The following is a 27,385-nucleotide window of genomic DNA, read 5'->3' on the forward strand; positions in this document are numbered from 1 at the left end:
TGGAAGTACCCGTTACACAACCGAAAACACGCTTTCTAACTGCCTCGTTACGGATTCGCTGACACCAACCCACACGAGCTATGGTTCTGTCGAACACCTGAAGACGTCTCAGGTCCGCTGCTCGAATAGGCCAAGTCTCACAGCCATACAACAAGACAGCCCGTACTGTAGCTTGATACACACGTCCCTTCGTAAACAGTCTAGCACGTGTTGACGAAAAATAGACTACCGGTTTCTCCATCTTTTGGCCCGTTAGCCACATAATGAATTCGTGTTATAACTCACCTGTAGAGCGAAAATTGCGAGGTTTCGGGTGTGATCTCCGCCACAGGCGTCGTTTTCATACTGTAGCCCACGAACTTGCAATGAGGTCGCCTCTTTTCTCTTCTTTGTTGTTTTTGGGCAGAACAAGATATAACCTCACCACAGCATCTAAACTAGGGAGCAACATTCGTAGGTGTTCAGCTTCTTATGGCTGAGAAGCATTAAACTGCCTGGCGGCAAAACGCCCCCCGCAAATGTGACTCGATCGACCCAAGTTAGTGGGCACTAATGTAACGTCGGTCGATTGGACGGTTGTAATCTGATCGCTTCCATTAGTCAAATGTCAGGATATCGAAGTACTGGTAACTCGGGTGCGTTTACTGGTGTTTGGTCAGATGGCCCTTGATATTTTCACCGAGTTTGGCTAGCTTGCAAACGTTTCGTCTTCATTCGAGGAGGCATCGTCAGTGTGCAGTTGCTGGGCACTTCTTCCTCTTTGTGTTTATGTGACTTTCAAAGAGTAGCTAATATCCTCTCACGTGTTTGGCTGATTAGCATATACCCTTCGTGTGATCTTACCGGTCCGTTCGCGATTTACCTTGCGTCGTGGTCTGCATATCTCGCATTCCATTAGTTTGTTGAGTGGTTCTTTTGGGAGGATTTAGGTCCGTTTTAGGACGGCCCCATCTCGGTTCGTGTTGTCTTTATCCCTTGAATTTGGCTGGTCGCTATGGCGATGCAGGGCAAATCGCGAGCGGGGCAACAAGATTACAAGAAGGGTATATACCAGTTAGTTAGTCACATGAGGAGATATTAGATACTCGTAGGAAAGTGTATAAGCATAGACAGGAGGTAGTACCCACTCAACCGCGCACTGACGATGTCTTCTGGACTGGGGAGGAAACATTTGCAAGCTAATTACCAAACTCGACGAACAGATCAACGTTCGTCTGATCAACCACCAGGAAATCTGCTGGTTCATCTCAATAGGGAATAAGGTTTGCAGACACACCACATGGAAACGTAGCCCCATATAACTTGTTATCTAATCAGATCCTGTGGTTTACGGTAAAACGGAGGTCCCTAAAAAGCATCGTCACTAACATCAGTGTTGGCACTGATGCTTCACTGCTATCCAACCCGGAAGTTTACTTGAGTATATTTAGAGCTTTAAGGTGGAAAGAAGAGAAAAGGGAAGCAGGAACCTAATGCTGACTCATCGCAAGCATTCTGAAGTGCGTGCACCTCACAGCATACAACTGGACTTAGCACGAACGCCACTGACATCGGCTAGCGCAAGCGGGACTCGCCAATGGTCTCCGTGGCGGTTTTGCTGTAGTTATTGGACACAACAACAGAATTTAATAAGATTTCGGTTGTCTTCCGTCCTCACGTTCTCTTCGTGCTCTGTTGCAACTGCGGCGATTCGTTCACACCAAAATGGTGGAGCGGGCACGTGATGGAATCAGAGTGTCGTCAGCAAGTTTGATAGGAATCAAGGATTACATGATTTCCTGTACTTATGTACCTCATCCCTCTCTTTCAGATTGAATACGAAGCTAGAAAGCGTGCAGAAGGAAAGAACTTGCGGCGTGAAAAAGATGATGTGATGCAAGACCTATTCAAAGCTTTCGAACGACATCAGTACTACACAATCCGTGACTTAATCCTGTTGACCAAGCAGCCAGTGGTGAGTTACACACAGTTTCCTTGTTCGTTGCGGTTGTCGCAATCTCGTTCCCATCGTCCTATCGTATTAAGAAATACCGGCCGAATCAATGAGATATATTGTTCATGCCGAACCAAGCGTTGAGAGACGAACCGTAAACAAGCGTGAAAAAACTGAGAATTTTGATTCAACCAAAAGAAAACAGGGTTTTGGCCGTTCAAGAAGACTCATTCCAAAACGGATTCGACATCCCGCATAGTGTTCCTCGAACGACCATTGTGTTACATTCTTGTGTTGCAAATTTACGCCTTCAGTCACTTCACCATCGGTCTTATTGTATAGCGCTTTCACCTAGTTGATTGTTCATTCCGAGACTGGGTCCTTCCATATTCGTCGTGGAGAACAGATCTGGAACACTAGTTGGATTTTAGTATACGCGAACCTCCACCTACATAAGCATAGCACGGACTGGAAAAGTCACTAAGCCACTTGGCTGTGGGCAAGTGCGTGATCCAAATCCATAGAAATTTTCAAGTGATCAATAACCGGGGTTCGGTTCTTTGTTGCGAAACGGTTTTCACTACAAAAAACAGTGTGACTAGCATACTGTCGCATCAGCGGTGGCCCCGTTCAATCCCGACGGTCACTTGGTGTGTTCCCGTATGTCTGCTTCACGCTCACGTTGACGATGGACACTTTGTTTTTTGCCTATCGCAGCATAGCGCATACGGCGCCATTAAACTTATCTTTGGGGATTTAGCGCTACAGGCACTTATACTCCAAGAAAACAGTAGACAGGCACTGAAAGGTCCCCCCGACATCTTCCCAGGCGTTGCAAAACGAACCACATAGAGGCATTCCCTCAAGTGGAGATGCCTCCACTCAGTGATTTGACACAATACCGATCCCGGTACACATAATCGAGGTGTTCTCTGTCACCAATGGTTTTATTTGCTATGATTTTCTTCTAGAAAAGGTTCTCTCGGCTTCATGGATATCCCCAACAAGCATGAGGGTCGGAAAGTTATCGAGTTCCTTTGGATTACACGAAGACGAGAGAAAGCGATCAGTTGCCCGGTACAATCGTAGTACCTACATTCTGGATTTCTGTTTATGGTACACATTACTCTGTGGATCCCTTTCCATACGTGATCAGAATTCGAATGGATTTCCGCGCTTGGAAAATTAGCTTGTACTGCGTCGAATGCGATGGCTCATGCTTCAACCACTGTTCATTCAGTATCCCCGTTCCATTTTCATCGTCACAGTATCTTTTCACTTCTCAATTTTTCGCAAATGTTTCCTGCATTCTGTTCCAGACTTACCTCACCGAGATACTGAAGGAGATCGCTATTTTCAATCCTCGTGCCCCGCACAAAAATATGTGGGAACTCAAACCAGAGTATAGGCACTATGCGCCATCAGAGTCCTCGAAAGTTGAAGAGAAGAGCTGAGATAGTTTCATCTTTTGTAACTTCATTGAATGTAATAAATAATCGTTTTCTACTTGTTAAATACTCTTCTGAACCTCACCGCACATTTCTTAAACGGTTTGATGATCACAGCAATCCTGTGAGTCTCACGTTTGGTACTTGTCAGATATCCGCCATAATCAAGTCTCAGTTGTTAGTGAAACTTGGTCGAGCCGTGAAGTTTTGCCTCAGCGTTTCTGGAACATAAGGCAGTCTTTATGCAACGCATTCAGTCGAAGAATGCAATAAACGAGTGGTTCGATTGAATCGCTCGTGGAAAATCGGGGACTACGCCTACCTGATGAGCCCCGAGAAGGACAAGGTTGGTAGTGGGTTGTCGAAGTTTCCAGTAACCTTATGAGTAGTATGTTTTGCCAAACAAACATGTATACAGGTTGTCAGGACGGGAGTCTAAAGCCAATAGGGGGACGCTATCATGTTGCTCAAACCCACGTCATCGAAACGTTAGTCCACAGTCTCAACCAGACACAAGATTGGTTCAACCGTGTCCAGCATCTGATACACGCCTTTGGGAGATTGCAGACTGCACGCCTGATGTGATTGATTTTGCATTGTAACGCCTTGATAGGTCACTGTTTTCTGACGAGAGTAACGCTAATCACAGATTCACGAGGCAATTGCATCTTATTTATCAGAATTAAGAGCAGTTGGCATCCAGAGCAGATTCGTCGGTCGACGATCGTTTCACTACTAGAACTCGTGAATATCGAAAAAAACGTACAGGCCGCTGACGTCCATGCAAACCAGAAGGAATAAGATCACTGGGTGGAGATAGGGATCTGTTGAGAGCCAACCCAAGCGATGAGCCTGAGTGAGAACAGGTGTTGCATCATGTGAATTGGAATTCGATGAAAAGAAAGCGAAACAACCATGTCGGGAATTGACCTGTATTTTCATGACTGTGATTAACTATAGTGCACACCCTAGAACAATCCAATGAAATCCACATTCAGTTTCTGCCGTTCGCTCCATGTCAAATTCGACCGAGTTGCCTTGAACTTAATGATATTTGTGGGCATACTCGTTGATCTAATTGTCTGTCTAATTATTCAAACCGACCATTCAGCATTTTGTCTGATCAATCTGTCTAATCAATCGAGCATGATATGATGAATATCGCACCATTAGAGTGCATTCGACTGGATACTATCTCGAGGTATTTCGTCCCTATCAGGATTCATCCAATAGACATAAACGGATCAAAATGTGACAGTTGGAGCCGTTTGCCTTCCATCATTCTAAGGTGTGATGGTAATATCACCTAGGTCAGTGGCGTCATTGACCAACGTTGGTAACACTTACAAACGAAAAACCTTGCTATCAGCGAATTCCGACATCCACCATGTATGGGTGAACCTTGAACCTGAGTGCACTGCGTTCGTGTGGACACGACCACAAATAGCTTACTGGATTCGAGAAATACACTCATTTGCAAATCAGTTTGGTTTTCACGAGAGACTCAACTGAATCTATCGTTTATGATATTCCACAACTGAAAGTGCTGCACACAGGCCGCCTCCTGTTTCAGTTGGCACGATATTCGAGATATCGCAGTATATTTCCATTGAAGAAACTACTCACAAGGTTGTCGAAGAGTTTTCAACAACCTTGTGAATAGTTTCCTTTATGGAGAGCTCACTGGATTGTTACAGTGCTACCCCTGATATCCAGAACTAATACTCAAATCGTTCATATTAGACTCTATTGGGTTGTGGCCACGCCGAAATTGAGTTGAGTTTTTGTGACGTCCTGGGCATATTCAAAACCGAGAGTAGAAACTTCCAACGGTGCACCGTGACATTTTTCGTGTCCTGATAGGCCGACTTCGAGATCACTCATAAAACGAAGCAAAATCAAGGAAAAATATGTTAGGTGAATACAGTTTACTTTCAGTTTAACGTCGCTCATCTGGTGGGCTTATAATGAATGATTCTGAGGCGTAATAGAACACGTAGTTGAATTTCGTACAATAAAAAAACAAGTCACTGAACTAGCGTAGTAGGGCTGTTTGAAAACTAGTCCTTGTAGAACTTCGATCAACCACACCATACTACTTACTAGGAGCAATACTTCGAATCGAACTGAACCAGACGTCTGTGTGAACAGTCAGTCGAAGAAAAAGAATGAGGTGTCGATTCAAGTCTCCTCTGTGGATACCTCGTTCGTACCAGCTGGACAAGCAGTTTTTAACCAGGGTCTTCTCGCCGTGTTCCACAAAACGGAGGGAGTGCATTATTCCCTCCGAACAAGGGTGATTCAGGGCGAGGTCTATCTGTAAGGGAGTCTCTCGAGGAAGCACTGGATAATAACAACTGCTGCAATTAATAAAGCAGTATTGCGACCCACATTGCAAAAAAACGGTAATGGGGAAGTTGAGACTACACCTTTAGGAGGCTGCCAACTGGACTCACTCCCTAATACCGTCGGAGAGTCATTCAACATTACGGCCAAAGAAACACTTAACTCCGAGGAAATCTTCCTTTAGGCGGTGAGATGATGAAACGTGTTGTTGTGTATGTATTCGGTGGCACAAAGTCTAAGGTTTTGCCTCTTCATTGCAAAACGTGGAGCACTTTCTATTCAAGGACCGTTATTTAGATTTGAAAATCGTTAGAGCCAAATTTCATTTGGTTGTATTTGGATAGTACAAGCCTCCCCCGAAGAGTCCGCCTTCAGTCGGTCCCCCAGATGTGATCCTTGGGAGGTGAAGTACGACTTCGTTATCTTGAAGAGACAAACCTCCAAAAAGATTTCAGCTGTAGCACCCTTTCAGTGCCTAACTACCATGTCATCAGAAGGAGGTACGATGGCTGGGATACTGCCAGGTTGCCCAAGCCTAGACAGGAGAAGTCGAGAGACAGAGGTCTGGTTCGAACCACGAACCTTTCGACCAGTAGATTCGCGCTCCAGCCACTCAGCTATCTTGCAAGAAAGTAAAGGATTTTTTTTCGTTAGAAAGGCCGACTGCATGACTCATCAACGGTCTTCGACATTTAACCTCTTTTAATAGAAGCCTAGCTGTTAGTACTCACAAAGGACAAACCACAAGAGTGGCCCTTACGGGGGATAGAAATCGCTGTAGTCGCGTGGCGTACGAAAGTAAGGCTAAAGGATCATGGCTGTTATGTCATTGTTCAGATATCTATTTGGTGTAAAGACGCGTCAAGGCCGGCGCACGAATTCTGCACTTTGTTCTTTGCTGGGAGGAGCTTTCGCGTCACGGGACGTTCGGAGTGACTTTTGTTGGGGTTCAAGGACTGCAGATCTCCAGGGATCAGGGTATGGTGGCCCCAATCGAATACAGCTTTCCCAAGAGACTGCTGTAATTTTTGGCTGAGTGCAACTGACAGAAAGTCGGACAGTCTGTAACTTGGCAATGAAGCATTAGGACACCAACCAATACACTCAGTCGGGTTGACAATTTCCGCCCTTTGGATTGAGACCTCGGGAGTGAATTCATCAATAGAGGAAACTGTTGGTAGCTCAGGTATCGTAGATGGTGGTCGTTGGCTTGTTCGCTGAGCTGGGCAATTTGATTGCAAACGTTTCATCACCAATCGAGGTGACATCATCAGTGCGTTATTGTGGAGCGTAGTAGTGAAGCCAACGACCACCATGAATTCATCAATGATTAATGCCACTGGCAGACATGGCTCAGTCACACACTTGGTGACTACACCACTATACAAAAGCTATCGCCTTCAATGTGCGCCCGTCCAGTTTTCCATTTTTTCAGACGACTAAAATGATGCAAAAGAGACTAACTGACTATGCCAGCTTACAAAGCTGATAAACTCAGTTGAGTTTTTTGCGACAACCCACTGAAAGCGTTCGTACTCACCTTCGTTTAACTGGGACCAACTGAGAAACGTTATTGTTCCGTTAAACTTACTGAGACTTCAGCTATACACGCAGTCATCAAAACAGTGAACAGAAGGCCTAAAGTCAGTTGGTGCGCGACTTTCCAACCAGTGAACATGTTTCAGGCATGCGCAGATTTCGCACCCACTTTACAATCCTCCTTGTGTTTACATGTGGCGTCAAGGTACGCCACAAATAATGAACCGCGAGTGGAGGACAAGGCTGAAGGAACAACAGATGAGGAGGGACCGTTATTGATAGACCCGGATTGTGAATCCCTTACTACAACCGCATATGGCGCGTATCCCAATTGAGGCGCAATAACTAAGCTGTTAGGGGATATTTTTGTGGAGGTTATTGTGTCCGAATGGGGACTCAGTGATTAGAGCACGAATTCACTGACCTGAAGGTTCGTGATCCGAACTTAGCCTTCGCATCTCAACTTCTCCTGGCTCCGCTTGGGCGGCCCGGCAATAGCCCAGCCCTCGTGCTTCCTTCGAGCAGATAGACACAGCTGAACGATTCGTTATGCCGGAATGACTCCGCCCTCAACAATAATCAGCTTTTTCTACAGCACGGTAAAACTGCACATCGCATCGCTGTCAGCAAGGCTAACCACAAGACAAACAGTGAGTCACAGTAAAAACACATGGGCTGCTCGTACAGCCGATCAGAACGGGTAAATATTTATTCAGCGGCATGATCACGTGTCTATCAGATGAGGGGTACAGTAAATCGGGTTATCACAGCTCTTATCAAACAAACAAAATGAACTCAGATAAAAGCAGTAAAATCAAATCGAACCCAGGGTGTGCGAAGCAATAGTAGTAGTTGTAATAGTGATAACGGGAAAACACGGACACTAGCAGGCCTTCATCGATAAACCCGTATTGTCACGTGGCAAGAACGGAGCCTAAAGAAAAAAATCAAAAATGCAGTTGGATGGGTGGGGGACGCTTGGACGGAATAGATGCTGGTGTCGTGGGCTTGTCCAAACAAGGAGGCCATGAGAGTCAAAGAAGAGCATGGCAACGTCTGACACAGAAGCCTAGCGGGAGTGGACTCCAAACATTCAACGCCGTCCAAGGCGGACTGATGTGGCGAACGGCGCACGTGTGCTTGGGCTACCAGATCCACCCACAATCGTGTCCAGGTGATTGGTACTCATCAACACTGGACGGGCTGGTGGTACGGTAGAATGGCTTTGCACACTGCCAGAAACTGTTGTAGTGGAAGTCTGGTCCAAATCCGGTTCATCTTGTTCAGATACAATCGAAGGCAGTACGTTGACAGGATTCCCCACAAACGGGGCGGTGGCACTGCCTGACCCGCAATTGGCTTTTCTCATTGCAATATCTCTGAGCTCCGCATCACTCAGACCTCGGATATCGACCGAGAGTAGTGAAAGCATTTCTTCGTGTATTCGCGATTCAGGAAACTCGACCTACAAGAACAAAAAAGATAATTAGGATGAGAGAATATTCAGATGTGAACCAAGGTCGCTAATCAACTAGTGGATAATTGGGTAATTCTTCGCGTGCCAGCACGACATTAATAGGGGAAACAGTACGGTGTTGAATATACTGCGCTCTCAGGAAGCATTTTGCAGAAAAACCTTGGCGAGTGGTCAGGTAACGACCAGAGCTACAGCCATACACTGGAGAGTCAGCAAGAGCTGACTGATATCCTAACCATCAGGTCGATTCAGCTGTTTGAGCGGAACAAAATCAAGCGTGGTTGTCCCACTCTAGAGAGACCAAAGGTGGCCTTTCCAATGATCAGACCTCTTAAGCGTGGGACGACCGCATATTTTACGGATAGCTTTATGGAAGAGTAGGAGGCTGATTGTTGATCGTCTTCACGAGCGCTTCGCACTCATGATAACAAGAGCTCCAGCCTTTCGCGCACTCTCAGTCTCTTCGAACTTCATCGTCATTTAATGGCTATCAGTCAGAGAAGATTCCACATGTCGCTCACTTTACCAGAAGCCGTTCCCTTCCACCTCAGTTAGTGAACAGGTTCCACAGACTTGTAAGTTCCCAGAAAAAGAAAAGTGCTTCATTGATTCGCAAGGTGTAAAACGACAGGTATTGTGGAAAGTCTAGCAGTACTCGGTTAGGCACAGCAGTTGCAGTTAGCCAACTTGATTAGGGTGCGTACAGCGGCTCGGATTAAAACAGTAGATTGCAACATATGTGAGGCCACTGCGCTGATGCAGTGGTCGGGAAGTTTCAATCATCCCATTGCTCTTCCATCTTTGTTGTATGCTTGCATTGGCTTGAAAAAGTTCAACAGCCTAATGCAGGGACTGGAGAGACAAACCGACACTGGTAAGCACCCTGTTAGATAAACCTGCCGACTCTTCAGGATGGAAGTGCAGCATGTGGCCACGTGTCTCATTAAATAAGGCCAGGTTGGTACTCGCGCTAACGACTGTTACCTAGTCCAAGCTGACAGTATACTAGCTATCACACAAGCATTAGGAAGACGGACAAATTACTGTTTCGATGTTTCGGACCAGTAAAATTTTACATCCTCCTCCATTCCCCCCAAGTGGTAATCTCCTCCGCTGCACGACAATGAAAAGCGCGAGTCTGCATTGCTAGATCATGCAGATGGGACAAGTGTCACGTGCGGGCTACGGACCATTATTCGCATTTTCGGATCATATCTTAAGATCATGCAGATTGGACAAGTGTCACGTGCGGGCTACGGACCAAACGAAGGCATGCATTGATTGGTCAGAATGTCATCCAATCAGGATCGAGCGTTTATAGTTCGGCGCTTCTTGCCCCGTCACGAAGATTATTGCGTGACCTTGTGGAAGATTCCTTGACAAACTTATAAATACGGTTGTAATGATTTCCCTCTGTCTTCATGAAGGGCTGCCTCAAGCTACCGTATCTTTTGATAAACCACAGTGGGTGGAGGAAGAGGTCAGGAGATGACACAGGCGTCGCACGACCGTCTGCAGAACACAGCAATAACTTCGCTGCAAAGTACTGACATCGAATAATGCCTGTTACTCAGCGTTAACATACACATGTTTGAGGCCCACCTTGGGATGGTATGGCATGTCTCTTTTCAGTGAGGTCAAGGAAAGAGTTATACAGGGGATTTCCGCCTCGTAATGTAAAGCGCATGCATTTATGGAACTTATAAGTACAAATTGACCTCCCTCTGTAGCTCTTCAATCACCTCAGTCATGTGCACGGAAAAATCACATGACCGGAAGAGCCCAGGCTGATCTTGAACCGTAATAATAATAATGATAATAATAGTAATAACAGTAACAATCGTAATAATCAATAATGACAGCCTTTCGGATTTGCAACAGAAAACCGGACAGCAACCATCCCAGTTTGTGGACGATAGGAATCATGCTCACCTTGATCAAACGTTTCTCTGATGAGTAATGGATTGCGATACAATCAATGCTTTTCAACCGATGTCCCCGATAATAGTAACTCCATTCGCAAATTTCATTCTGCTCGCTCTTGTCGCGTACATCTTTGACGAACAGCACCTTGTCAGGGAACATCAAGGCGTATTTCTCCAGACACTCGATATTACGCAACAGATTGTCGTGTGAGTTACTGAATGAAACAGAAAAAAAAGCAACCAAGTCTTTCTCTGAGTAGGTCGTCACAAGAGGGGACACCGGAATAAGTGTTCATATTGGTGTGAGCATGCATGAGACTAAACGACCATTCACATTGCTCTTCGGTATTAGTTGTCAACATTGAAAGTGCGAACTGATCGAGTTGTGAAACGGGAGTGACAAATCAAAATCCTACGCCAAGCTGTGTTGCATATCAAGAAGGAGGCTATCTCTATGATCGCACGCACATCCGCACAACAGCAATAATGTTGTTCAGCCTTCCGGCGCCTAGCTGCCACACCGCGTCACCTGAAGGAAGCACGAGAGTTGGGATGCCGGGCTTGAACCGCGAACCTCCTGGTCAGTGGTCCCGCACCTTAACCGCTGAGTCATCTCGATTCTGTGCATGCACATACAAAGTGAAGGCTGATCACTACCCGGAATATATTTGGTACGTAGAAAGTCATGCAAGAGAGTTTTCAGGATCGGAAATTGAACTCGTTCGTTCAGCTGTAGCACCCTTTCGGTGCCTAGTTGCCAGGCCACACGGAGGCACGAGGACTGAGATACTGCCAGGTTGCCCAAGCCTAGACAGGGGAAGTCGAGTGGCAGAGGTTGGGTTCGAACCACAGACCTTCCGGTCAGTAAGTTCGCGCTCTAACCACTTGGTCCATCTCGCCCCGGAAATTGAACTAACCGAGAACTAATCTGGGAAAGGATCAGTGATCTCTGGGAATGACACCTCTGTGCGGCTCCTGATTCAGCTGGAAGTTTATAGTACGATTTGGGAGAAAGAGTAGCAACCTNATGAAGACCAGTTCCTGACAGATAAGTAACTATCCTTTCTAGAGAGACTTTGAGTACCCTTGGTCTACCTGATTAGGGAGTTCCTCCACTTCAATCCCAATAAGATGAATACGATGTCTCCAAATGAGCCATAGAATCTACCGTGATACTATTAAACAACGAACCCCAAAAATACATATATATTACAAATGATTCCACGGGTGTTTCATTAAACCGTAGCCAATTTGTTAACTGCTGGAGGCTTGTTAGGGTACAACTGGGTGTCCACAATGTCTTGGGATCGAGGACTGCCTTAATCCGAAACAACTAGTCAGTGGTAAACGAAATACTAAAACTGTTTCAAGCGAGTTTAAAATAATCCAAGTTCGGTAGAGTGATTAAAACAGATATGCTAAGAGCTTCTGCTACCCGGCTGGACAGGACGAAAGTGATGGTGCAGAGAATGGTGGATCCATGGAACCTGATGTACCAGATCGAAACAGTTCAGCTGCAGCATGCTTTCGGTGCCTAGCTGCCATGCCACTCGAAGGAGGCTGCGATACTGCCAGGTTTCCCAAGCCTAGACAGGGGAAGTCGAGAGGCAGAGGCTGGAATCGAACCACGCTCAAGCCACTCAGCCATCTCTCATGTAAAAGGTAAGAACTGAAGGAGTACACTACCACAAACACGTTATCGATCCATTCTAAAGTTCGAGACGCGCTGTTCCAGCTGCTTGAAGAGCAGAGACCAAACCCGCGTGCTTGAAATGGAAAACCCTTAGATTCTTTCACGTTTTCAACATCTGTAGCCTCTTATATCGGGTTGTCCGCTTTCTGTAGAATGTTACTAGCCAATGGATCACAGCCTTGGATCTTAAGTGGATCGAGCATTTCTGTTCTTGTGGTAAGTTTCGGATGATCATTCAACGAAGTTGAAAAAACATTGGTTGATGTTCTCCAATTTCTGAAATCCTATTGAGTCTTCATTGATTATGGGTGAACGAATGAAGGGTGGGAAACTTTGATTCAACAGTAGTGAATGTAGTAACCACAGAGGTATTAGTTTGACTCCTGTTGTGACAAGGCTTCTGGTGTCACTGATCCTTTGGCGTCTTACGATGGTACGTGAAACCCTGACTCTCACGAGTCAGGGTAGAGGCTGCGTTGACCATATCTTCACACTCCGTCAGGTGTTAGAGCGACGCACATGTACAGACACCACAATCTTGGTGTTCCTTGACTTCAAGTGTGCGTTCAATTCTGTCGATCGGTCAGTGCTGTTAACTACACTTGCTCAACAGGGTATGTCACAGAAGTTTATGAACATAATCCGATCTGAATATTCACATACTTCTGGGGGTGCGAGAGTGAACAGACTGACGGTCGTCATATCACCTTTCGGTTTGCGCCCAACACTATCCGAGTGCAAAGACATGCTTCGGAATGTAGTCTCTGAACATAACCCTTACAATTCGAGGAAAATCGCTGAAGTTTGAGGAAAATTTTCCCTCACCTCGGTAGTTGTATTAGCTCTGACGGGAATGTGTCCGACGAATTCCATGCAAGAATCTCAAAGATTCGATTGATGTTTGCTAATTTGCGTCACTTGTAGCGTCAAAAAGACATTCCATTAAATCTTAAGGAATGCGTGTACCAGGCTACTGTAACGGCTGTGTCGTTGTATGGGTGCGGGCAGATGATGTGAGGCGTCTTCAGGTTTTCGACCACCGATGCCTCAGAAGCGTGGCTGGTTGTGGATGGCGTCAGCGTGTCAGTAACAAGGCGATTAGAAAACGGGTTTTGGTTGTGCTGCAGGTACTTCCATCAGGGAAAACATCCAGCATCATCAAAGACGATGGCTCGGTCATGTGCTACGCATGCCGAAACACCATCTACCGAGACGAGTGTTGTTCTGCGTGCCTCCTTCAGGATGACGCAAACCGCGAGGCGGACACCGCATGACTTGGCAGAAGGGCGTGAAAGAGATCACGAAGAGTTTGGGTGTTGTTGGTGTAGTACGCCTTCCAGGATGCGGTCCCCGTGACGCCGTCTGTGCTTGTCTGGAGACGTTGCAAGAAACGGCGGCTAATCGAGGGCATTGGCGCTCGTGCTGTCAGTTTCTTTCCAGATTGTCTGATTGGGCGGTTGGAGGTATAGGTATCTCAGAATGCTTGACGTAGACCAGCACTAGGTCCCCTTCTTCACCCATTCTTTCTCTTCTTTTCAATCCAGGACTTTAAATATAATAGACAGTATCCCAGCCCTCGTGCTTCCTTCTGGTGACATGGCAACTAAGCACCGACAGGGTGTTAGATCTGAACGATTTTATATTTGTTGGGGATAATCCGCACAGCTCACCTCACGAAGCTCAGAGTTTCGAACACGTGACATTCCGGCCAATGGTTAACTGTTCGGCCATGAGCGACTGAACAGCAGTGTGATTAGCTATCACTTGGGCAGAATGTATATGTTGGATTTGACGGACAATGCTTTTGGGACATTGACAGTGGTAGTGAGACGCGATCTATTGCGTGAACAAGGAACGGCTCGATTTCATAATAAGCCGTTCACATCGTGGCTATCAGACGACATAGTCGTTTAAGTTGCCCCATTGCATCGGTGGATTACAGATCACGTCAAGTTTTGGGACAGTACCGACACATCCCAATTTAGAGGTCTGCGTAGTGAATTTCTCAGTGAATACCTCGGAATATTGATTAGGCTCAACGGTATGTCTAAGGATACTGAGCTCAACCAGGAGTGTGCCAAAATTATCGAGCTCGGTATTAAAACGCTTTGTTCGAGCAATGCTTACATCGCATCCACACGAGGCTAGTGATGTGCAAGCATTGCCCTGTCCGTGTGTGCTAGCAAAGTGCTAACTTTTGAATGGTTTTATAGGTCCTATGTTGTGTCAGAATATCAGGAAACGGAAGGTTTCCGTTTGTTTCATCTCCCAAACTGAGATCAAGGTTGACTTGTAGAGATTTCAGTGGCTCCGTAGTGTTTTGCGCCTCCTCTAGAAAACTAGAAAGTTGCCGGCGTAGCTTTACAATAAGTAAGTGGGCGAATCATAGTTTCAACCCTGTTTAGGGCTCATCATGAATACGTCAACTGACCCAAAGGACCTCGCATTGAAACTCCATCGGTTTGAATACAACAAGTGCCTTAAAAGTTAAAGGGGGGATCGCTGAACACAATAAAACCAGCCGTTTGAATTAAGTAGTATACCCAGATGCAAAGACGTTGGATTCACATAACCACAAATAAAGTCGAACATTTTGTGGAATGATACAGTTCAACCTGGCTGTCATGCACCCGAAGGAAGCACGACAGCTGAGATACTGCCAGCCTGCCCAAACCTAGACTGGAGTAGTCGAGATGCCGGGGTTGGATTCGAACCACGGACGTTCCGGTCACTACGTTTGCGCCTTAATTACTATGTTATGTCGAGCTTAGGATTGTTCATAGTTGTAGGCACCTTAATCTTGTTTTTCCCCTGGACTTCATCGCACTAAGTCCATTCCTCTCCATGTTTTTTCCTCTGTTTACTATGACTTCATTCCCGCTACAACAGACCGTATTATGTGGAAAAACTTGAAACTGGAGGTTTGCAAATCAGAACCCCAATGTTTCATAATTCCCCGAAATGGGTGTGATCCCAGAAGAAGTAGACAATCAAACTTTACAACCACATAAATGCATGAATGTGGGCTTACCTGGTGTAGGAGAAAACATTGTTGTATCGGTTCATTGTTAATTTTACAACCGGCTGAAATGTGGGGGAGGGGAAGTAACAGAATGAGAGTACGTATTCGGAAAAGTTTGGTAAAAATCGGTAGATTTATTGCTGGGCAACGTTTCGCTTTTGACCAAAAAGTTTCCTCAGGCCAAGTGACTAGGTTACGAGGTTGGTCCAGATTTAAGGCGGAAGGATAACGGAAAGGAGTACGTGTTTTTAGAGGTCGAATCCTAAGCTGATGAAATGAGGGTGGCCGTGGACAGTTTTTTTATTAGGCCGTATGCTTACCACCACTGCTGCTGGAAGTCACTCACACCAAGGCGAAAGTGCTTACTACTACTGCTGGAAGTCACTCACACCAAGGCGAAACTCGCTGACTAGCAAGGACAATGAACAATGTGCTTTAGTTCGCTGATTAAAAGTGCTGGACAAGATGGCAAAACGACCGATCCATCCCAGTATCACGTTAACACTCTCTCAATTGACAACTGGAGTTTTGTTTCCACGCATTAAGGTGATTAAGTCGTAATGAGAACTGAAGCGACTGGAATCAACTGATATGTCTTCGTTTCCTATCCACAGTCGATACAGCTTCCTAGTGTACCACCATTGCTAGATGAAGTAGAAGTTAAGACGGCAACCGTCTAAATGACGATATTGACGCTATCCGGTGCGAATCTGTACAGTACCAATGAATCACACGGTTACGACTGCAATTTTTTTGACGTCAGTGTTGGTGGTCAAATTGGACGTAATTCACTGGCCCCAAGCGTGTCTTCGTAGTGTCAGCGCTTAGATTCACTGGTCGACACATCCGTCCGGGCAGAAGCACTGGTGTGTGCGGTTTCGTGGCTCGTGCTACTCTTTTTAGTGTGAGCAGATGAGCCTTTGTTGATAGGGGGGCTGAGCATAGAGTCTAGTCCATTATTCTTTTCCAAATAGGACCTATTGCACCGTATTACGTCGTCCACTTGACCTTGGGTGGTTGACTTGGATCAGCTGATTCACAAGCTACTTCACCTGTGGGGGGCGAGATGGCCCAAGTAGGCAGAGCGCGAATTTACTGACCGGAAGGTTCGTGGTTCGAGCCCGACCTCCGCCTCTCGACTTCCCCTGTCTAGGCTTGGGCAACTTGGCAGTATCCCAGCCCTCGTGCAGCCTCCGGGTGGCATGGCAGTTAGGCACCGAAAGGGTGCTACAGCTGAACAATTCAATTTTTTACTTCACCTGTATAGCTCAGTGTGAGTGGCCATTTGTGGTGTGTGTTCTGACCAGTATCGTCTAACTGCACCGTGTACCGCGTATATACGATCAACCTACCATAAACAATCTAGGTCGCTGCGTTTCTAAGCCCTCAGTCGAAACTGAAATCCTCACCGCCAACATCACTGTTGCTTCAGTGTCTTGATAAGGACCACACAAGTGCAGGACATATCTGACGTCTGTAGCCTTTTTAGTATTAGACGAGGTAATATCGGCGCATAGGTTGGGGGTAGAGGTTGCTGGTCTAAAAAGAGCATTGGAATGGATGTTACACGGACCAAAAGTAGATATTTGCTCTGGCTATATTTTCCCCTGAAGTTCGTTCCTCATTCTAATCTGGCACATGCAGGCGGCTACACACGAAAAGGGTCCAACCAAACGCCCGATCAGTGAGTCTGTCCAGCACTGTCCACTTCTACCCTAATCAATAATAATGATTATTGTTGGAACTACAGCTGGCCGGACCGACAGTCAGTCTGGAGCTCAACAACCTGACCAAACAAAAGGTTATTTAGCAAAATACACCAAATCGATTCGGTCTTGCGAGAGACTACCAGGAACCCAGCTAAATCACTCGTTTATGATGTCCTTAAGTAACTAAATGTGCTGCACCAGACCGCCTCATGTTTCAGTTGGTACGATATTCGACATATTGCGATGCATGTATAGACGTAAAACACCACTCATAAGGCTGCTGAAAACTCTTCGACAGCCCACGACAGGTTTTGCCCTTCTTGGGGCTCATCAGGCAGGCGCAGTCCCCAGGTTTCCGTCAACTTTACGTTCCACTTGGTTATCTCGTGCAACAAGAAGCAAACGTACCTTTTTGGTCGATGAAAGCAGAGACTTCGCCGCATTCGGACACTTCACAATAACTATTGTGGCACGGTTTTGGATGTCTTCATCAGCTACCATGCGAGCAAGTGCGTCTTCACAGGCTTGCCGTAGACCATCCACGCAAAAGTACCTGGCCTCAGCAAGAAGCTCTTCCATATCACGACGGGTCTCCGGTAGTGGTACACTTCCATCGCGCATGTAGTTCAGTATGGTGCCAAAATGCTTGCCACTTCTGTCAATGAGTACCCAACCTGAGGGGTTATAAAGTGATATGTCACTCAAGAGAGTTACAATCATTGTCAAGAATTCTTTGGTTCTCTGAAGCTCACATAAAGTGATCAGCATATGAGTGTGAAGAAAAGTAAATATGATAGACACAAAATAGTCTGTCGCTAGCTGGACGCATTATCATTTGAAAACAGTGACCACTGGACCATCAAACCCAAAGGTTTGTTTGGATGTAAAAAAATAGTTCAGCTGTAGCACCCTCCCATTGCTTAACTGCCATGCCACCAGAGGGAATCACGAGGGCTGGGATACTGCCAGGTTGCCCAAGCCTAGACAGGGGAAGTCGAGAGGCGGGGGTCGGGTTCGAACCACAGACCTTCCGGTCAGTAAATTCGCGCTCTAACCACTAGGACTATCTCGACCCCTGTTTGGATAGAGAACATAAAGTGCACCAGTAAGGAAAAAAGTTCTCGAGGCTAAAAAGCGTTGCAGTTCTAGATATCGAACGCCTCTAATGATAGTTTCCAGATGAAGTTGAGCTGCCCGCCCGGATGGAAGGGACTTTTCGTGAATACGCCAAACTCAAGATTCTGATCAGAAATGAAATAGCCTGTTTTCGATAGATACTCTCATTTGCGTACGAATTTGGTTTTGACAACAGACTCAATTAAATCCACTTGAATCTCTCGTTTATGATGCCCGGACTATCACAAAATGAGAGATTCAGTTGAGTTTTCTGTCAAAACCAAGTTCTTGTGCCAATGAGAGTGTTAGTAAACGGATAGTTGTTCGTTTTGTGTGAGAAACACCATCAAGCTCTTCCTCTTTTCATTTTTCCTACTCCTAATCAGTCTGGAACACAAACTCGTGCCACCATTATGGTTATGAGCCATTTTGATTTCATAAGCTGCGAAACGAGGCTGTGAAACTTTACTGAGGCCATCCGATGATCCTGAGATGTACTGCTTGTATGCAGGCGATGTTCCAAGATATGCTGTCTATCATTTTAGGCCGTGTGAGTCAATTAGAGCATAGCAAGCAATTCACCGCTGTTCGTGTGAGGGACATTGATGTCATGCTGTCAACGATGACGTGTGAAGAATGAAGACGATTTTCACCCGGAAGGAACCCTAAATAGGCATTAGAAGCATTTCCGCGGAATTGCAGTTAGTCAGGCACTCTTGGTCTGACCTCTGCCTCTCGACCTCCCCTGTCTAGGCTAGGGAAACCTGGCAGTATCCCAGCACTCATGCTTCATTCTGGTGGCACGGCAGTTGGGCACCGAAAGAGGGATACAGCTGAACGACTTTTTTAGATTGATCGATGTGGCCAGGTGAAGAGGCTAACCCTAACCTCTTCTTTCCCGTTCTGGCCACATAAGTGGAAACTAGTTGGAAAATGGAAGGCTAGTCTAGAACAGGTTCCTAACCCTGAGGGAGACAATAAGCTACATTGCCATCGTTGTGCGACGGCGACTATGAGCTCTGTGTTGTGGTTGAGTTCGAATCCGTCGACAACAAGCATGGAACGACGCAGTGACGGTGAATGGTTGTTCGCAGGGTTTATGTCTGATCAACTGAATGTCATTTTGAATATCTTCACCTGCCACATTTTATGTTCGAACGCTTGAACTCATTACAACGAGCGTTCCGCAAGGAACACATGGAAAGCTGGACTGCTGGAAAGCGGGTCACCCCGAAAGCAAACACCAACCGACTTGGTTCAATCGGGAACAAAGAATGTTGTTCTGTTGGAGTATCATTACTACTGTTACGATTATTAATTGCATCAAATAGAGTGACTCTGATTTCCACGAATCCTGTCTCAATTCATTGACTGCATCCAGATTTTCGGAACTCCGATAGGAACTGATTTTCGCCAAGAAAAACAGATTGATATGGGTTTTGTCGTATCGTTTATGGCATGCTAAACTGATAACTTTGTAGGGTTCCGTGATATGAAAAGTTGGTGTTAGAGAGGAATGACTGGATCCTCGACCATCACCATGTCAGTAACCAACTCACTACGCGAATAAGATTCCAAACGCCTTACATTGTTCAGGAAAGAAGGAAACGAAAGGAATGAAGAGAAGCAATAGGTTCTACTTTTCAACAACATAGTTAACTCCAATATATCGAGATAACTCGGTGATCAGGGTGCGAACTACTGACCAGAAGGTATGTGGTTCGAAACCAACCCCGAAATCTCAACTGCTTCCGTCTAGGCTTGGGCAACCTGACAGTAGCTTAGCCCTCATGTTTCCTCTGGGTAGCGTGGCGATTAGGCACCGAAAGTTTGCTACAGTTGAACGAACGAGCAAACTGGGAATACTAAGTCGCCAGGCCATATAATCAGGCGTGCAAAAGGGAAAGCGAGATAAAATCGTGCGGCAAGACTATAGAAGGCATAGATTTCATTTGTTGCCGTTTCGGTGCACCTCGAAGGATACATGTGGCCTGAGGCACCGTTAGGTATCCGAAGGACGGGCTAGAGTAACGGAAAACTGAGATCGGACTCCAACCACGAATCAATAGCTCACATGTTCATCGCCATGCTGTTTCCAGCTCAACGTAATCTATACGAGGCATGCGAGCAAAGTCCTGGTTAAGACAATATCAATCCCAACAGAAACATAAAAACGCTCCAAGAAGTTATAGACGTGCTAGCCGAAATGCGGTCGAAAATCAGTCTCACCTTCATCGTCCGTTTTCACCTCCATTCTGCCGCTAAACATAGCGTTTAGCATTGTGTTGCCGCGTAGCAAAGTGCCGATTGTCGTGTAGAACAAAGTGCCACCAACGTTCAATTTGACATAACTGTTAACACGATCACCACAATCCTCGGTCGTCATTGTTGGGATTTTATAGATCTGTGGTTAACCACGGAAGCCATAGAAGCTGCAACCAATAACAAAAAAGAAAGGGGTGAACTATGGAAACATGGCTATATGAAGAAATGGTCAGCGGTTTTACCCTTCCCGTGCTTCGTTGAAAAACAATCACAAGAAGCAAGAGGGGTAAACTCAATAAAGGAACGTCGGTGCTCTCAAACCGCTTGTCATGAAGAGACTGGATCCAACAGTCACTGAGCTGAATTGGGGAGTATGTATGAAATACCGAATCGTCTAGATTTGGGGTTGGAACACGTGTGATGACTTGTTCTTTAAAAATACAAACTGCTCAGTGGTTAGGTTTTCAAGTCAAATCCTTTAGTCGATGTCGTTTAGACCTGGTCGCATGGCAATAGCCACACACACTTACAACCAAAAACAAATTCATGCCACACAAGCCGTCGGGTGACGCCATCAGCTGGGTTACCTTATTTACCGCACACAAAAGGGCGGTTTAGTGAAAACAACCTATCATCGATGCTTCATTCCTTTCACATATTCGGTCTTCTTCTCTGATGCTAGCGAAAAATTTTTTAGGTCCATCATTAGGCGCTAGCGGACCAACCCGCCGTCCATTGCTGCTAGCCATAAGATTTATGCCGAACTCGATAGCCATAACCATGAGTAGCGAATATACACTCATTTGCAAACTAATTTGTTTTTTTCGAGAGACTCACCTGGAACCCGGCTGAATCTCTCGTTTGTGACGTCGCTTGGAAGCTGCGACAAATTCGGAAATAAGGGATTCGCTTTCCTCCCCCAAATCTCACCAAGCTGCGGGTCCTGACGAACTAAACCCCGCTCCGTTTAAAGATTGATTTGAAACCCTCAGTTGATGCCTGTCTACCTTATTTGCCAAGAGACAGTTTCAACCAACTGAGATGAGTCGACGTTGGTGTCCATTTTTAGAAAGGGCGTTCGTTAAGTGTGGCAATTCCAGAATACCGTTGGAACGACACTCTATCAGTCAATTGTTTCAGGTCGTCTTGCGCGCCCGGCGTCTGCATCTTGACTTCGCCCGTCTAGGTTTGGGTAGCCCGGCAACCCTCGTGTTTCCTTCGCTTGGAATGACAACTAGGCACGGAAACGGTGTTACAGCTGAACGATTATCCTTTTTAGTTTTAATCTACGGTGTGAGCTGTATCTTTATACGGCTGCAGAACCTGACAATTTAATGCGGGAGATATGGGATATTTTCATGCCTTTGACAACCGACATTTCGGAAGTATAGCTGGAACCGGTGGACACCAACGAATTCGCAATGAGATGATCAGGAGACGGGTTTGTGATGAAGCAGACGGTGCTTCCTTGAAAGGATGCATCCAGAACTGTAGACCAAGTTGGCTGTTCCGCATGCCGACCTATCGCCGAGACGGGTGCTGTTTTCCATGCTTGATACGGAGCGGTGCAAATCTAGAGGTGGAGCGAATTTGACATGGCAGAAGGGTTTTTTGCCTTCCAGGATGAGGCCCATATCACTTTCCTTGTACCTAGCTAGGGATACTGAATGACTCGGCAGACAGCTGATGTCAGTAGCGTTCATGGGGCGAGATAGCTCAAGTGGTTAGAGGGCGAATTTACTGACCGGAAGGTCCGTGGTTCGAACCCCACCTCAGCCTCTCGACTTCCCCTGTCTAGGCTTGGGCAACCTGGTAGTATCCTAGCCCTCGTGCTTCCCTCAGGTGGCATGGCAGCTAGGCACCGGAAGGGTGTTACAGCTGAACGATTTTTTTTCATGCTGTCGGTCTGTATCCAAATTGTCTGAGTGTTGAGGTATAGGCGCCTTGTGGTAGGTCTTCCTCCCTCTACCCACTTTTCTTGTTTCTGTTATGAGGCTTTATTGAAATAAACCGACATGGTTATGCTGCAATGGAGCACCAATATTCTCCGCTTGCATTTCTATCATTAAAGATGATGTTTCTCATACACGCCATCATTCTTGTGTACCTCGGCTCCGACCCATAGCTCCCAACAAAAATGAAAAGTCCGAATATGCTCAATCACTCGTTCAAAAAAAGCAGTACTCTGTCAGGTTTGTCAACAGACTTCCCTATCATCTATGAAGCTCGACGTGCATTGCATATATGAAAAATGCCTTCCAACCTCACCACGACAGTGTATCCCCGAAAAGCTTAAACGAACCATTAAGATTCACGCCATACCCCTAGGGTATCCAGTGAAGGTGTGACTGAGTGGTATCCGGGGTGTGTAGGACTCACTCTGGGATCTAAAATTAAATATGCTGTTGGATTGGGTTGCTGTGAACAGCAGATTGCTATGCGACTATTCGGAACCACTAAGGCCTACTAAAAATCCGCCAAAAGTAGGTGATTTGTTCTTGACCTAAGGCTATGACCCAACGAACCGCATTAAGAACGTTGCCGAATCCGAATTTCATAGCGATATTTCGATACGAAAACTACAGCACTCCAGACAAAAGATCTGAATACGGTTGGTAAATCTTCAGACTACCGCAACCAGTCATTCAGTGTTCCTGTTCGAAAGTCCAATTACGACGGACCTGTCGAAAGATATCCAAGTGCCGTTGCCTTATCGAAGGAAAGAACACCCTCATCAGGGTGACAATCTGAGGCTACACGAAGTTAAAAAGGTGAATGAACAAGAGTCCAAGTAAACACCGTGAGATATGGTTAGCGAGAAAAGCTTAGAAGATGGGATAGGCTTTTGCCATCGAAAATAGCCGAGCCCTACTTCGGGTCTTTAGAAAAACCCGCTTAAAGATGCTTATGGCAGGCGAATTCATCGGCTACCTCTTCATAAAGCCTCCGTTTCATTATCACCATCATCGGCAGCTTGACATCAGTATTCAACATCGATGCTTCACTGCCGTGCAACCATGAGTCATGGTTGTACGTGGTCTGGCCCGACCTAAAGCTGCCACCTTGACGTGGTGGTCGGGCTTCAGTGCTGCAATGATCCCGCGGGCTACAGTGGCTGGAACTTCGTTCCACAAGGTGCAACCATGCCAGGAAGGTCAAAGGGGAGCAGCCAGACCAAGAGCAGCGAGACCCCGTACTACGAGTAATCGTGGTACGAGGCGGTCTGGGGGTAAAGTCGTACTGTCCTCTGCGACAGGAGTGTGAAGGCAGTAAGTGTTTCCCTCAGGATACCAGCATGTCCATATTTATGGAAGCAGCGATGCTGCCTTCCCCCGAGGAAGGACGGGTTAGAAAAGGTCGGCCCCAAAAACCGCACACTCCGATCGCCCAACGGTTGACCGTGACCGCCGGCGCATTATCCGCATCGAAAGGGTGCTACAGCTGAACGATTATTATTATTATTTTTATTATTATTATTATTATCATTATTTCTTACACACGACCCTTAAGACCCAGTGAGATGCCTTTTTGATGCCACAAGCGACGCAAATTAGCAAACGTGATTCGAGGCTTAAGGATTTTCGAACTGAATTCATCAGACACATTTCCGTCAGACCTAATACAACAACCGAGGTAAGGAAAAATTTTCCTCAGCCTCCAGCGATTCTCTTTGAACTGTAAGGGGTATGTTCGGAGACTACATTCTGAAGCATGGCTTTGCATCCGCATAGTGTTGGGCGCGAACCGCAAGATGGTATGACGATGGTCAGTCTGTTCACTCTTACACCCCTAGAAGTATTTGAATATAGGGATCGGATTATATTTGCAAACCTCTGAAGCATATCCTGTTGAGTAATTGTAGTTAACAGCACTGATCGACAGAATCGAGCGCACAGTTGAAGTCAAGGAATACCAGGATTGTGGGTCGTCTGTACGTCTGGCGTTGCTCTAACACCTGATGGAGTGTGTAAATGAGGTCAACGCAGCCTCTACCCGGTCGAAATCCCGCTTAATTCTCACGAGTCATGGTTTCGCGTGCCACCGTAAGATGACGCCAGAAGCCTTGTCACAACAGGCGTCAAACTAACACCTTCGTGGTTGCTACATTCACTGCGATTACCCTTTTTGAAAATGGGCACCACTATCGATTCACCCCAGTTATCTGGGGCGGTCTCCTTCTCCCAGATAGACCCAAATAGGCTAGACAAGCACTGGCTGAGGGATCCACTGCCATTCTTGAAAAATGCATGTGGAAGGTCGTCAGGACCAGCAGCACGATGACGCTTATGTAGAGAAATATACTCGGACAGTTTTGAGGCTGAAGGTGGCTCCATATTCACGGTCCGCCTCTCTGTTGAAGGCCAGGATTCTGGATTGGAGGTAGCAGGTGGCCAGCTGAGTTGCTGTTCAAAGTACTGTGCCCAGCGTCCCAAACGTTCTGCATATCAGGGAGCCAATTTGGTCTCTAATTTCGCTGACAACAGACTTCCGAGGACCAGCCGAACGAATCAAGTGGAACAGCTTACGAACGTTTCCAGAATTCTTTGCAACTTCCATTTCTTCTGCCTTTGGGGTCCACCAAGCATCTCGGTCTGTGCGGACACTCAGTTTCACCTGGCGTCGGATGGTGCGTCGGGTGGAGTCGTGGTGGCGGCCAGGAGGAACCTGCCACCGAGTCTCCAGCAAAGACACGGTTCTATCAGGGATCCAATACTTGGATGAAGTTAGTTGGTTTGTACCGCAAACAGACGTTTCAGCTTTGAGTAGCGCTTTGGATATCTTTTCCCAGTGGCCGTTTATATCCGACACCGTACTGTCCGTTCGAGGAGCTGGTTCTGATAATTTTGTTTGACTTCTGGGTCCACCCGACCAACTCATCCGACCAGTGGCCGGAGATCCTCACTGATATAGCAGAATCGCGAAGCCAATTGTACTCTTGCATCCAGTCAGTCAGCCACTCTCCCTAAACTTCGATTCTTTCCCTTTACCTTCGGTGGCCTACCATCGTTTGTTTCATCTTTTCAAGAGCTGAGTGAAGCGGCGACCAAAGCGCCGTGCTCATACACGAGGCTTACAGTTGTAAAACAGAACGAAACTAATGGCCGGGAAGTTAGTGAGCCTGTCACCATTCTCACACCAAACCAGCCACATGCATCACGAAAACAATTATCTTGCCCGCCAAGTCTGATGTGGACGTCGAAGCATGCACGGTAACTGTCGTGAGGCTTAGAAGCGGATTACACTTCCCAGCCATAAAATAAGTCATTGGAACAATACCAATGCCAGGTACAACAAGGGCGAACTGAACTGTTGTGGATGAACTATCCTCAGACAGAACAGAAGCTTTATGGCCATCTCGTTACAGGCTAAGACCCACAGCGGGTGCTGTCTGTTGTGAGATCAGTTTGCTCTCCTTTCTACCCTTTGTAGGATTTCCACCGTTAGAAGTCCCAGCGCTGATGATGGAATCAGGACTAAGAAGACCGGTTGATTTTCATCCATCAATACCAGAGAGAAAATATCACTATTACCACAACTCTTTGGCTCGTCATTTTTTTACCTGTGAGGAGTTCATGAAAGGCTCCGTAGGATTTTAATAGTGAATAGGACGTTAATTTGGTTTAGATGCTCTGCGACAGCGTTTTTAAGTGCTTGTTCCAGTCGCACTCCGCCTCTGTGTAAGGTGTAACGTTTTTTTAAGTATGATTCCCGGCGACTTACACGGTCTCCACATGCATGTGATGAGAGTGTTGTTGACACAATGCAGTGATACCTACCGCGCCATTCGCGACTATACAGTCGAAAATGAGGTATTTATCGTGCAGGTCGGATTTGCATGTGACGAACTAACAAGAAATTGTCTGAGGTTGTGGTAATAGCATCAGCCCCGGAGAGACTTGCAGTCACGCCACTCAGATAGATTAAAGAAGCCCTATAGGAAGATTACTACTTATTAAGTTCCATCACGGCTTTTTTGTATGCGGACGAATAAACCACCACCTAAAACGGTCGAAGTTCCATGTGAATGAAAAAGCCAGTATACAAGAGCATACCGGGCCTCGAAAGAATTGCATATGCCATATTTATCTTGTCTCTAGTTGTTTTCCACTCACACAACTAACTGGTAACCGGAGGCGGGAAGCATACCAGGCTGTAATTCCAATGCCCCAGGGGCAGGCTGCTGGCAAGCATCCAGGATCACTACACCAGGCCGTAATTCCAATGCCCCAGCGGCAGGCTGCTGGCAAGCATCCAGGATCATACAAATTGGATGAATCTGTGGCGAGCCGGCCAAGAACCTGAACAGTTCGGGACATGATTGGTCAATAGGTTCGGTTCTTCTCAGCTCAGCTGCCAGGAGGTCAGGGTAGGGAGTCAAGTTTCTTATACACTTAAGCTCCGAGAATGTTCGTATGGTGCAACAAAAGAGTGGCTTATGTGAAAGAGATATATATTTATTTTTGTGCGACTGGACATCGTTGGCGTACTTTCGAGTCCAAACAGGGCATAATCGTCTTCCCGGGGATAAACACTCTATTCATGACATGAAGCAGTCCTTTGTTGGCCCATGCAGTTACCACATAGAAAAAGCATATAAATATGTCAGAAAAAGACGATTGACAAGAATTCTGTTTGGACGCGGGGATACCACTGAGTCACGGTAATGCTAAAAACAATGATACAATTAAAAAGGATATAGAAATGCAGCAACACGGATTCACGGACTGATACACAGGATCGAGGCTTTTGCCCAAGTTTCCCGGGTCAGTTTTGTTCTTGTCGGCCAGTGGCTGTCGTTCACCTGAAAGGCACGAGTGAAAAAAAGGGTGTGGCACTGCTATTTGTGTTCTCAGCGCGGGTAGTATGCTTGCCAGCGCGATTATTCGCATAAATAAATGTCTAATAGTGCTT

At 46.3% G+C, this 27,385-nt stretch overlaps 3 protein-coding genes across 3 annotated transcripts in view; 1 reads left to right on the forward strand and 2 right to left on the reverse strand.

Moving 5' to 3' along the window:
* T265_09694 (hypothetical protein) overlaps positions 1-241 on the reverse strand; it is a gene marked incomplete at both ends in the record, with an annotated part of 2,885 nt that extends 2,644 nt beyond the window's left edge. The window contains one exon of the mRNA XM_009175850.1: positions 10-241. Coding sequence (XP_009174114.1) covers positions 10-241 — 232 coding nt within the window. The remainder of the gene's footprint in view (positions 1-9) is intronic.
* Positions 1-27,385, forward strand: part of T265_09693 (hypothetical protein) — a gene marked incomplete at both ends in the record, with an annotated part of 87,780 nt that overhangs the window by 9,474 nt on the left and 50,921 nt on the right. The window contains 2 exons of the mRNA XM_009175849.1: positions 1,811-1,954; positions 24,958-25,196. Coding sequence (XP_009174113.1) covers positions 1,811-1,954; positions 24,958-25,196 — 383 coding nt within the window. The remainder of the gene's footprint in view (positions 1-1,810; positions 1,955-24,957; positions 25,197-27,385) is intronic.
* Positions 7,945-26,771, reverse strand: T265_09695 (hypothetical protein; the record flags this gene model as incomplete). Its single annotated transcript, XM_009175851.1, has 9 exons — positions 7,945-8,731; positions 10,676-10,883; positions 15,393-15,445; positions 17,501-17,766; positions 20,438-20,612; positions 22,853-22,929; positions 24,594-24,911; positions 25,000-25,328; positions 26,587-26,771. 9 exons carry the CDS (start codon positions 26,733-26,735, stop codon positions 8,360-8,362), a joined length of 1,947 nt encoding a protein of 648 aa, XP_009174115.1.

The sequence above is a fragment of the Opisthorchis viverrini genome (assembly GCF_000715545.1).
Source record: "Opisthorchis viverrini unplaced genomic scaffold opera_v5_301, whole genome shotgun sequence".
Lineage (NCBI taxonomy): Eukaryota > Metazoa > Platyhelminthes > Trematoda > Opisthorchiida > Opisthorchiidae > Opisthorchis > Opisthorchis viverrini.